At 63.8% G+C, this 12,232-nt stretch overlaps 1 protein-coding gene across 7 annotated transcripts; it reads right to left on the reverse strand.

Annotated features, from left to right (window-relative positions):
* Nucleotides 1-4,384: 4,384 nt before the first annotated feature.
* On the reverse strand, nucleotides 4,385-11,307 carry USHBP1 (USH1 protein network component harmonin binding protein 1). Of its 7 annotated transcripts, XM_041478340.1 has the most exons (17): nucleotides 10,989-11,305; nucleotides 10,904-10,958; nucleotides 10,432-10,619; nucleotides 10,160-10,224; nucleotides 9,948-10,075; nucleotides 9,597-9,806; nucleotides 9,296-9,496; nucleotides 9,071-9,147; nucleotides 8,709-8,849; nucleotides 8,080-8,159; nucleotides 7,580-7,634; nucleotides 7,243-7,362; nucleotides 6,935-7,163; nucleotides 6,144-6,362; nucleotides 5,975-6,066; nucleotides 5,471-5,593; nucleotides 4,385-4,632 (listed from the first exon to the last, which is right to left on the reverse strand). In XM_041478340.1, the coding sequence occupies exons 1-17, from the start codon at nucleotides 11,180-11,182 to the stop codon at nucleotides 4,470-4,472; spliced, it is 2,340 nt and encodes a 779-aa protein (XP_041334274.1). In that variant the 5' UTR covers nucleotides 11,183-11,305; the 3' UTR covers nucleotides 4,385-4,469. The 7 variants fall into 7 exon arrangements, with proteins under 7 accessions (XP_041334274.1, XP_041334275.1, XP_041334271.1 ...); XM_041478341.1 differs by having other exon boundaries at nucleotides 7,243-7,339; nucleotides 7,602-7,634; nucleotides 10,904-11,306; XM_041478337.1 differs by having other exon boundaries at nucleotides 10,432-10,616; nucleotides 10,904-11,305.
* Between the last annotated feature and the right edge of the window lie 925 nt (nucleotides 11,308-12,232).

A 12,232-nucleotide genomic window follows, 5' to 3' on the forward strand; every position in this document is an offset into this window, starting at 1 on the left:
CCCATAAAATCTCACAGCCCCAAAAAGTCCCGTGACCCCATAAAGTCCTGAGACCCCATAAATTCCTGAGATCCCAAAAAGTCCCATGGTCCCATAAAGTCAGGAGACCCCAAAAAGTCCTGAGACTCCAAAAGGTCCTGAGACCCAAAAAAGTTCCGTGCCCCATAAATTCCTGAGACCCCAAAAAGTCCCCGCGGCCCCAAAAATTCCCTGTGGCCCCAAAAAGTCCCCTTGGCCCCAAAGGCCCCCCGGCCCCATAAAGGCGGCTGCAATGCGGTCGGACCCGTCGGACCCGTCCAGGAGCGCTCCCGGTGGGTGCTGGGATTCCTGGGAATCATTAACCCGGGATAATTAATCGGGATAATCCCAGCGGCAAAAGGTGCCTGACCCCGGCACCCCGCCCTGCCCCGGGCAAAGTCCCCGAAGTGACCCCAAAAAGCTCGCGGTGTCCCCAAGGTGCCGGGTTGGGATCGGCCTTGGAGTTCCTGATCCGTGTTCGGGGTCGGGATTAAGGGAAAAGCGAAGCTGAGCCTGGAATTGGGGTGCGGGGGGGATGGCCATAAATGGAATGAAACCCCAAATTCCCTGGATTTAGGGGTTTGATCCTAAACACCCCCAAATTGTGGGATAACCCTGGAAAATCCGCTGGGAATGGGGCTGGGTTTTGGGGTCGAGATTCTCCCTGTCCCCGCAAAGTCCCCAAGAGTGGGGTGCCTCAATTCCCTGGATTTAGGGGTCTGATCCTAAAACCCCCCAAATTGTGGGATAACCCCTGGAAAATCCAGTGTGGAACAGGGCTGGGTTTAGGGGTCAAGAGTCCCCCTGTCCCCACAATTTAGGGGTTTTATCCTAAAGCCCTGCAAATAATGAGATAACCCCTGGAAAATCCAGCTGGGAATGGGACTGGGTTTTGGGGTCAGGAGTCCCCCTGCCCCCACAAGGGTGGGGTGCCCCAATTCCCTGGATTTACGGTGACCTGAAAGGATCCCAATTCCCCAAATTGTGGGATAACCCTGGAAAATCCACCGGGAACAGGGCTGGGTTTGGGGGATCCCAATCCCCAGAGTCCCCACAATGTCCCCAAAGATGGGGGTGCCCCAATTCCCTGGATTTAGGGGTCTGATCCTAAAAACCCCCAAATCATGGGATAAACCCTGGAAAATCCAGTGGGGAATGGGACTGGATTTTGGGGTCAAGAGTCCCCCTGTCCCCACAATTTAGGGGTTTGATCCTAAAGCCCCGCAAATCATGGGATAACCCCTGGAAAATCCAGCTGGGTTTTGGGGTCAAGAGTCCAGCTCCCAAATTCCCAAATTCCCAAATAATTCCCATTCCCACCCCTCCTCCTCCTCTTCCTCGCACTGATCCCACCCCACAAAAGGCCCCGGGAAGGCTCCGAGGTTTTTCCCGGCTCCCTTTTGGGGTCCCGGGAAGGCTCCGGGGTTTTGGGGTGGTTTGGGGTTTGTGGGGTGTGGGGGATGGGGATGGTGGAAAAGCGGGAAAAGATCCCAAAAATGATCCCAGATCCTTCTGAATGGACAAACCTGGACTGGGGGGTCAGGGAAAAATCCTAAAAATCATCCTGGATTGTTTTTCAGTGGGTGAAATCGCCTGGGGATCCACACCGTGGGTTTGGGGTTGGATGGGGATTGGGCTGGACTGGGGGGTCAGGAAAGATCCTAAAAATCATCCTGGATTGTTTTTCATTGGGTGAAATCGCCTGGGGATCCACACCGTGGGTTTGGGGTTGGATGGGGATTGGATGGGGATTGGATGGGGATTGGATTGGGATTGGATCGGGATTGGATCAGGATTGGATCGGGATTAGGCTGGGATTGGATCAGGATTGGGCTGGGATTGGATTGGGATTGCATCGGGATTGGGCTGGGATTGGACTGGGATTGGATGGGATTGGACTGGGATTGGACTGGGATTGGATTTGGATTGGACTGGGATTGGATCGGGATTGGACTGGGATTGGATGGGATTGGATTTGGATTGGACTGGGATTGGATCGGGATTGGATCGGGATTGGACTGGGATTGGACTGGGATTGGATCAGAATTGGATCGGTTCCACCCTGTCCCTCTGTCCCCCCCGATGCCCCATGGCTGAAATTGGGGATTTTGGGCTCCAATCCCCGATTTTCAGCCTCTCTGGGCGTTCAGGCCTCGCTGTCCCCACGTTGTCCCCGCCATGTCCCCAGTGTCACCCCAAGGGGCGGTGACACCTCCGGACCATCCCCTCCGCCTTTCCAGCGGGGAAACTGAGGCACGAACCGGGGACTCGCGGTGGCCACCTGCCCTGTGTCCCCTGTGCCACCTGCCGTGTCCCCAGTGCCACCTGCTCTGTGTCCCCAGTGCCACCGGCTGTGTCCCCAATGCCACCTGCCTTGTGTCCCCAATGCCACCTGCCCTGTGTCCCCTGTGCCACCTGCTGTGTGTCCCCAATGCCACCTGCCCTGTGTCCCCAGTGCCACCTGCCGTGTCCCGCGCTGTCCCCAGCCCCGAGGTGGCCCCGCTGTCCCCGCTGTCCCCGCCTGTCACGGGGCCTGGCCCCGCACAAAGGGAATTTGAATCTCAAAAGGGGCCGAGCCCTGAGCCCTGACCCCGGGGGCAGCGGGACCCCCGGACACGGACACGGACACTGGACAGACACCGGACACCGGACACCAGACAGACACTGACATGGAGACACTGACATGGACACAGACAGACACAGGACATGGACAGACATTGGACAAGGACAGACACCGGACACGGACACTGGACAGACACCGGACACCGGACAGACACTGACATGGAGACACTGACATGGACACAGACAGACACAGGACATGGACAGACATTGGACAAGGACAGACACCGGACATGGACACTGGACAGACACCGGACACGGACAGACACCGACATGGACAGACACGCACATGGACACCGACAGAGGTGACCCCGATTTGGGGCGGAGGTGGCGCACGGAATTTTCCCTGAATCCCTGAACTGTCCCCATGTCCTGCATTGTCCCCATGTCCCAAATCCCTGCGTTCCTAAATCCCTGAATCCCGAATTGTCCCTGCATCCCAAATCCTGCATCCCAAATCCTTCATCCCAAATCCTGCATCCCAAATCCCCCCATCCCTCAATCCCCACATCCCTCAATCCCTGCATTCCTAAATCCTTTAATTGTCCCTGCATCCCAAATCCTTCATCCCAAATCCTGCATCCCAAATCCCCCATCCCAAATCCCCTCATCTCAAATCCTCCATCCCAAATCCTCCATCCCAAATCCCTCATCCCAAATCCCCTCTTCCCAAATCCCCTCATCCCAAATCCCTCATCCCAAATCCCCTCATCCCAAATCCCTCCATCCCAAATCCCTCATCCCAAATCTCTCATCCCAAATCCTCCATCCCAAATCCCTCATTCCCAAATCCTCTATCCCAAATTCTCCATCCCAAATCCCCCATCCCAAATCCCCCATCCCAAATCCCCCCACCCCAAATCCCCCATCCCAAAATCCCCCATCCCAATTTTATCCTAATCCTATAAATCCCATCAATCCCATCCTATAAATCCAATCCCATAAATCCCACCCCACGGATCCCACCTCACCCCCTCCCACCCCCGTGCCTCAGTTTCCCCACCCCACAGCGCGCCCCCGTGATCCCAAACCCGTGGGAATTCCCGCCTGGCTGAGCCCAGGCCCCGCAGCCGCGGGGTCACCGCTGTGTCCCCTCCTGAATATGGATGTGCCACCGCTGTCACCTTTGACCGGGGCCACCGCGGGGGGGACGCGGCCTTTGTCCCCAACCCCGGGGACAAACCGGCCCCGGGCTCTTTGTGGGGTTCTCCAGCACGTTTGGGGTCTCCAGGGTTTTTGTTGGGGTCTCCAGGGTTTTCTTTTGGGGTCTCCAGGGTTTTTTTGGGGTCTTCAGGGTTTTTGGGGGGTTCTCCAGAGTTTTTCGGGGGGGTTCTCCAGCGATTTTTTGGGGGGTTCCAGTGATTTCTGTGGTTTCCCCACGGATTTTTTTTGATTCCCCCAAGAATTTCCCCACGGGTTTTCAGATTTTCCCATGGATTTTCCCCATAGATTTCTGAGTTTCCCCATGGATTTTTCAGATTTCCCCATAGATTTCCAAGTCTCCCCACAGATTTCCGAATTTCCTCATAGATTTTCAAATTTCCCCATAGATTTCCGAGTTTCCCCATGCATTTCCTTGTCTCCCCACAGATTTCCAAATCTCCCCATAGATTTCCGAGTTTCCCCACGGGTTTTTGGATTTCCCCATGGATTTTCCCCATAGATTTTTCATATTTCCCCATGGATTTTTCATATTCTCCCATCGATTTTTCATATTCCCCCATAGATTTCCGAGTCTCCCCACCGATTTCCGAATCTCCCCATATATTTTCCAGATTCCCCCGTGAATTTCCAGCTTTCCCCAGGGATTTCCGTGTCCCCCCAGGGATTCCCTAGATGCAGGTCTCTCCTCCGCGCTGCAGCTCCCGCAGTGTCCGGGCCAGGGCTCGCTCCCTGCGGCCGTGCTGGCCCCGCAGCGCCGCCGCCCGCGCCCGCAGCCGCCGCAGCTGCTCCGCCTGCTTGCGCCGCGCCCCGCGGTACGCCAGAGCCAGCGAGCTGCGGCGGCACCGGCACCGGGAACCGGGAACAGGGAACCGGGAACCGGGAACCGGGCCGTCAGCGGGGCGGGGGGAGCCGGGGGATTGGGGATTTAGGGAGATGGGGAATGGGGGGAGATTGGGGGATTTGGGGAGTCGGGGGATTTGGGACTTCAGGAAATGGGGAATGGGGGGAGATTGGGGGATTTGGGGAGTCGGGGGATTTGGGACTTCAGGAAATGGGGAATGGGGGGAGATTGGGGGATTTGGGGAGTCGGGGGATTTGGGACTTCAGGAAATGGGGAATGGGGGGAGATTGGGGGATTTGGGGAGTCGGGGGATTTGGGACTTCAGGAAATGGGGAATGGGGGGAGATTGGGGGATTTGGGGAGTCGGGGGATTTGGGACTTCAGGAAATGGGGAATGGGGGGAGATTGGGGGATTTGGGGAGTCGGGGGATTTGGGACTTCAGGAAATGGGGAATGGGGGGAGATTGGGGGATTTGGGGAGTCGGGGGATTTGGGACTTCAGGAAATGGGGAATGGGGGGAGATTGGGGGATTTGGGGAGTCGGGGGATTTGGGACTTCAGGAAATGGGGAATGGGGGGAGATTGGGGGATTTGGGGAGTCAGGGGATTTGGGACTTAGAGAGTCAGGAAGCTGAGAGATGCAGAGGATTTAGGGGAGTCTGGGATTTTGGGGTTTAGGGAGCCAGGGGAATGAGGGGAGTCGGGGCTTCCAGGGATCCAGGGACTCAAAGGGCCTCAGGGGAACTGAAGGAAATGAGGGGACCCAGGGACACCCAGGGGACACCAAGGGGACACCCAGGGGACCCCGTCCCGAGGCCCCGTGCCCACCTGTGCGCCTGGAGCAGCTCCAGGGTGACGCTGGCGCTGTGTCCCTGCTGGGCACGGCTGGCAGCGCTGCCCCGCTCCAGGGCCAGCGCCAGCTCCCGGGCGCGGCCGCGCAGCTGCTCCGTCCTGGGGACACGGGGCGTGTCACCGGGGCCACCCCGAGCCCAGCCAGCGCCGTTCCCGGCCCCACACAATTCCCGGGCCCGCAGAATTCCCAATCCTACAGAATTCCCAGCCCTACACAATTGCCAGCCCCACAATCCCTAATCCCACACAATTTCCAATCCCACACAGTTCCCAGTCCCACACAATTCCCAATCCTACAGAATCCCCAACCACACACCATTCCCAACCCCATAGAATACCCCGTCCCATAGAATTCCCAGCCCCACAATTCCCAACCCCACACCATTCCCTGTCCCACGCAACTCCAGCCCCATGCAATTCCCAATCCCACACCGTTCCCAGCCCCACAGAATTCCCAGCCCCACAGCTCCCGTCCCTCACCTGGCCCGGATCCGCAGCAGCTCCTCCCTCGTTCTCCGGGGGTCCGGGGGGTTCCCCGGAGCCATCGCCGCCCCCCGGCCCATCCGCGCCTCCTGCAGAGATTCCCGGTGTCTCCCATCCCTCGGCATCCCCCGAATCCCGGGAATCTCCCCATGGGATCCATCCCCACCTCCTCGGAGCTGCTGCCGGAGCTGCTGCCGGAGCTGCCGGAGGCTCCGTCCCGCCCGTCCCGTTCCGGTTCCCGGTCCCGGTGCCGCTCCCGCTCCCGTTCCCGCAGCAGGAGGCGCAGCGCGGCCTCGCGGGGTCCGTGCGCGGTCAGCAGCAGCTCCAGCGCTCGCTTCTCCTTCTGCGCCAGCTGCAGCCGCGTCCGCAGCTCCGCCAGCGCCTCCTGGAACCGCGGGGAAACTGAGGCACGGCCGGCGAGACAGGGAGGGACCCGGGAGGGATCCGGGAGGGAGCCAGGGAGGGAGCCAGGGAAGGATTCAGGGAGAGTCCCAGGGAAGGATTCAGGGAAGGATCCAGGAAGGGATCCATGGAGGGACCCAGAGAGGGTTCCAGGGAAGGATCCAGGAAAGGATTCAGGGAAGGATCCAGGGAAGGATTCATGGAGGGATCCATAGAGGAATCCATTTAGAAGTCATGGGAGGGATCCACAGAATGTCCCAGGGAAGGATTTAGGGAGGGATCCATGAAGAAATCCATCAAGAAATCATGGGAGGGATCCAGGGAAGGATCCATGAAGGGACTCAGGAAAGGATCCAAGGAAGGATCCATGAAGGGATCCATGAAGGGATCAAGGGAGGGTCCCAGGGAAGGCTTCAGGGGGGGATCCATGGAGGGATCCAGGGAAGGACCCAAGAAAGGATTCAGAGTAGGATCCATGAAGGGATCCAGGGAAGGGTTCAAGGAAGGATCCATTAAGGGATCCATGAAGGGATCCAGGCAAGGATCCCGGCCCACCTTGAGCACCGCCAGCTCCTGTAGCAGCTCCTCCTTGTCCGGCCGCCTCCAGCCGGGCAGCAGCGCCCGCGCTTCCCGCAGCGCCCGCTCCGCCCGGCCTCGGGGGTCGCGCTCCCGGGGGGGCTCCGAGGGCTCGGGGGCGTCCAGCAGCGACCCCTCCACCGCCGCCTGCTCGGCGCGGAGCCGCCGGATGCGTTCCCGCAGCGCTCCCTCCTCCATCCCCCGGGGGCTGCGGGGCGGGCACGGCGGCGGTGGGCACGGGGCACCCGGGGGGGGCTCAGCGCCGGGACCCCCGCGCCCCCCGGTACCTGTCCGCGGAGTCCTCACGGCTGTCCGGCTCCGCTGGCCCCGGGGGCTCCGGTGTGGCGGGGCCAGGTCCCGGTGCGCGGCCCGGGCTCGGTTCCGGTGTGGCGGGGCCGGGTCCCGGTGCACGGCCCGGGCTCGGTTCCGTCCCGGTTCCCGAGCTCGGCGCGGGCAGTGCCGCTGCCCAGGGGTGCCCACAAGGTGGTGTGGGTGGCACTGGGATGCCCCACAAGTTCCCTGCATCCCCCCAAAGCCCTCCCAGTATCTCCCAGTATCCCTCGTGCATCCCCCAGTATCCCCTCATGCATCCCTTCAGCATCGTCCCTGGGGCCGGGTCCCGGTTCACGGCCCGGGCTCGGTTCCGCCCCGGTTCCGGGGCTCGGCGCGGGCAGTGCCGCTGCCCAGGGGTGCCCACAAGGTGGTGTGGGTGGCACTGGGATGCCCCACAAGTTCCCTGCATCCCCCCAAAGCCCTCCCAGTATCTCCCAGTATCCCTCGTGCATCCCCCAGTATCCCCTCATGCATCCCTTCAGCATCGTCCCTGATTGCTCCCCAGTATTCCCCCAGTATTCCCAGTATCCCCCCAGTATCTCCCCAGAAGTCCCAGTATCTCCCCAGTGTCCTCCCCATCACCCCAGTATCTCCCCAGTATCCCCCCAGTATTCCCAGTATCCCCCAGTATCTCCCCAGCAGTCCCAGTATTCCCCCCAGTATCCTCTCCATCACCCCAGTATCTCCCCAGCAGTCCCAGTATCTCCCCAGTATTCCCAGTATCCCCCCTCACAACCCTCCAGTCTCCCCCAGCTCCCCGTGTCCCCCCGTGTCCCCCCGCTGTCACTCACCCCCACGGGTGCCACCCTCCGGTGCCACCTTTGCCCGCACCAGGTCCAGGAGGGCGGCGTAGGCCCCCCCGCAGCGCTCGCTGGGGGACGAGGGGCTCAGGGGGACTGTCCCCAGCCCTGTCCCTGTCCCCATTCCTCATCCTTGTCCCCATTGCCATCCGAGTCCCCATCCTGATCCAGATCCCGGTCCTGATCCTGATCCCTGTCCCCATCCTGTCCCACCCCATCCCTGCCCCCATCCCTGTCCCAATGCCGGGGGGTTCACCAGGACTGTTCCCATCCCTGTTCCCATCCCTGTCCCTGTCCTTGTCCCCATTCCCACCTCTGTCTCTATCCTGTCCCCATCCTGAGGATCTCAGGAGCCTGTCCCCACCCCACCTCTGTCCCTGTCCCCTGTCCCTATCTCCTATCCCTGTCCCCATCCCTGTCCCCGTCCCGTGTCCCACCTGCAGCGCAGTGCCAGCCTCAGCCCACTGCAGCTCGGTGGGGCTGTCCCCTGTCCCCATCCCTGTCCCCTGTCCCCATCCCGTGTCCCACCTGCAGCGCAGTGCCAGCCTCAGCCCGCTGCAGCTCAGTGGGGATGTCCCTTGTCCCTGTCCCCTGTCCCCTGTCCCCATCCCGTGTCCCACCTGCAGCGCAGTGCCAGCCTCAGCCCGCTGCAGCGCGCCTCTCTCCGGCCCAGCTCCAGGCTCAGCCGCTCCGCCTCGTCCTTGCACTCGCCCAGCGCCGCCAGCAGCTCCCGGTTCGCCTCCTGCAGCCGCGCCAGCACCCTGCGGGCCCGCGGGCCCCGGGCCGTGCCTCAGTGTCCCCACGGGGGTGGGGGGCTCGGGGCTTGGGGGGCACTCCGGGCTCGGGGGGCACTCGGGTCTTGGGAGGGATTCACCTCCCGGGGGAACCGGGACAGAACAGGGGGAACCGGGATGGAACTGGGACAGAACGGGAACCTGGGGGCACCGGAGCCGTGCCTCACTGGGGGCTCGGGGGGACTCACCCCTGCAGCTGCTGCAGCCGCTCCTCCTGCTCCCGGCCGGGTCCCGCCGAGGGCTGGGGGGACAGCGGGGCGCGGGGCTGCAGGGGAGGGGGCGACATGGAGGGGAGCGGCCCGGGGGGGTCCCCCCGGCGGCGGCACCGCCACCACCCCGGGTGACATCCTGCGGAGGGGACCCCAGAGCCCCGTTCAGGGCAGGACCCACCCGTGCCACGGCCCCGCACTCACCCGGTGCCCAGGGGGGCTGCTGGGCCCGGGAGTGTCACCGGTCCCGGGAGTGTCCCCGACCCCGGGAGTGTCACCGGTCCCGGGGGTGTCACCGTTCCCGGAGATGTCGCCAGTCCCAGAGGTGCCACCGACCCCGGGGGTGTCACTGCCAGACCCCCCCAGCTCCTCCAGCCTGGCCAGAGCCTCCCGCAGGTCCCGCACCTGAACGGTACACGAGGCTCAGCACCGGCACCGCTCTGGTGACACCCGACGGTGGCACCCGGTGACACCCCGAGGGTGCCACCGGCTGTCCCGCACCCACCTTGCCCTGCAGGCGTTCCCGCTCGCCCCGCAGCGCCCGCAGCGCGGCCGTGGCCGTGCCCAGCTCCTCGTCCCGCTGGTCCAGCGCTGCCCGCAGGCTGGCGTTCCTCGCCGCCGCCGCCGCCACCTCCACCGGGAGCCCGGGGCCCGCCGCCACCTCCGGCCACCAGCGGCGCGCCCAGCCCGGTGTCCGGCTCAGCTCCTGCAAGCTCTGTCCGTGCCGGGCGGGTCAGTCCGTGCCCGCCGTGCCGGGCCGGTTCCGTGCCCCTGTACCGGGCCGGTTCCGTGCCTCTGTACCGGGCCGGTTCCGTGCCCGCCGTGTCGGGCCGGTTCTGTGCCCGCCGTGCCTCACCTGCAGCGCTCTGTGCCAGCCCGGGGCGGGCGGCGGCCGCGGCGGGGGCTGCCGGTGGCGGGAGAACACGGCGCGCTCCAGGGAGCTCACGGCGTGCTGCAGGCGCTCGAAGAGATCCGGGCTGCGCGCTGGGGACAGCGACAGCGACACTGCCATCAGGGCAGGGACAGCGCGGTGGTGGCACCTGTGGTGGCACAGGGTGCGGCGCTCACCGTCCGCGCTGGCAGCGGCGACAGTGGCGACAGAGGGGGTGGCCTCCCAGCCGTCCTCATCCTCACTGCGGGGCGAGGAAGGGCACGGTGAGGTCCCGGTGTCCCCTCGGTCCCGGTGTCCCCGTTGTCCCCTCAGTCCCGGTGTCCCCTCAGTCTCGGTGTCCCCGCTGTCCCTTCAGTCCCGGTGTCCCCGCTGTCCCCTCAGTCCCGGTGTCCCCGCTGTCCCCGCTGTCCCGGTGTCCCCGCGGGTGGCGCGGGGGCTGGCGCGGTACCTGGCGGAGCGCTGCTGTCGCCGCTGCTGTCGCGGGGCCGCCCCTGCCAGCAGCGGGATGTCCTCGGTGTCACCAGCCACGTCCTCGTCATCCTCCTCCTCCTCTTCTTCCTCCTCCTCCTCCTCCCGGGGGGTGCCCGTGCCCCGTTCAGCACCGGGGACACAGCGGGTGGCACCTAACGGGCTCTCCTGGCACAGGGACGAGCTTTGGCCACCAGCCCGGCCCGCGGGGCCACCAGGCCCGTCCTGCCGCCCGCAGCGGGAATTCCACCGCGGAGCGGGCACGGGGAGCCCCGGGAGCGCTGGGCCAGTCCCGGGTGGGGCAGTCCCGGGTGGGCTCAGCCCCGTTTGGGGCCAGTCCCGGGGTGTGACCCCGGTTTGGGGTCAGCCCCATTTGAGGTCAGCCCCGTTTGGGATCAGTTCAATTTGGGATCAGTTCCATTTGGGGTCAGCCCCGCGCTGTGCCCGCTCACCTCCTCCATGCCGGGATCGTCCTCCCCGTGGCTCCCAGCACGTCCCAGTTCCAAACTGGAGCTCCCAGCACGTCCCAGTTCCAAACTGGGGCTCCCAGCACGGCCCAGCTCCACTCTGAGGGTCCCAACACGTCCCGGTTCCACACGGGGGCTCCGGGATGTCCCGGTTCCACCCCCAGGCTCCCAGCAGGTCCCAGTCCCACTCTGGGGTTCCCGTTCTCTCCCGGTTCCCCCAGGTTCCCGTTCTCTCCCAGTTTCACACCGAGGGTCCCGCTCCATCTCGGGGCTCCCATTCTCTCCCGGTCCCCCCCGTTCTGTCCCGGTCCCCCCCGTGCTGCCCCCATTCTCCCCAGGTTCCCGTTCTGTCCCAGTTCCATCCCAGTTCCCTCCGCTCTCTCCCAGTTCCCCCTGGTTCCCGTTCTGTCCCGGTCCCCCCATTCTCTCCCGGTTCTCCCCACATTCCCATTGTCTCCCAATCCTCCCCGGTTTCCATTCTCTCCCGGTTCCCCCCGGTTCCCCCCATTCTCTCCCGGTCCCCCTGTTCTCTCCCGGTTCCCCCGTTCTCTCCTTGTCCCCCCGTTCTCTCCCGGTCCCCCCGTTCTCTCCCGGTTCCCCTGTGCCCCGCCTGGGGGGCACCGCGGGGCCCTTTTGGGGTACCCTGCCCCCCCAAAAACCCAACCCCCTCCCAAAAATCCCAAAACTCCCCCAAAATCCCCAAACTCCCCCATGTGGTCGTGCTCTCCCCGGTGCCAGGGCGCTGCCACCCCCACCCCACAGGGCACCCCCCCAATGGGACGGGGATCCCAGGACGCTTTTGGGGTGTGCAGGGGGATTTGGGGGGGCTGGGAGAGCTTTGGGATGCTGTGAGGCGTGGGGGGGTGCTGGTTTTGGGGTGCTGAGGGGGTATTTGGGGTGCGGGAGGGGGAAGGGGTGTGGAGCAGGGGGATTTGGGGTGTGGGAGGCGGTTCTGGGGGGGCACACGGGGATTTGGGGTGCACGTGGATATTTGGGGTGCACGTGGATATTTGGGGTGCGAGGGGGAGCACATCGATATTTGGGGCGCAGACGGATATTTGGGGGTTCAGGTGGATATTTGGGGGGCGCACATGGACATTTGGGGTGCGGGAGGCGGTTCTGGGGGTGCGCATGGATATTTAGGGTAGAACGCGAGTATTCGGGGTGCAGAGGGCGGGGCACAGGGATATTTGGGGTGCAGGAAGCCGTTCGGGGGGGTGCACACGATGTTTGGGGTGCGGCAGAGGCGCAGCGCGGTTTGTAGGGGCATTTGTGGGGCGGGGGGCGGCGTTCGGGGGCTTGGCCGGGGGGCCA

This window comes from Pyrgilauda ruficollis, unplaced genomic scaffold (genome assembly GCF_017590135.1).
Source record: "Pyrgilauda ruficollis isolate IOZ18807 unplaced genomic scaffold, ASM1759013v1 scaffold442, whole genome shotgun sequence".
Taxonomy (NCBI): domain Eukaryota; kingdom Metazoa; phylum Chordata; class Aves; order Passeriformes; family Passeridae; genus Pyrgilauda; species Pyrgilauda ruficollis.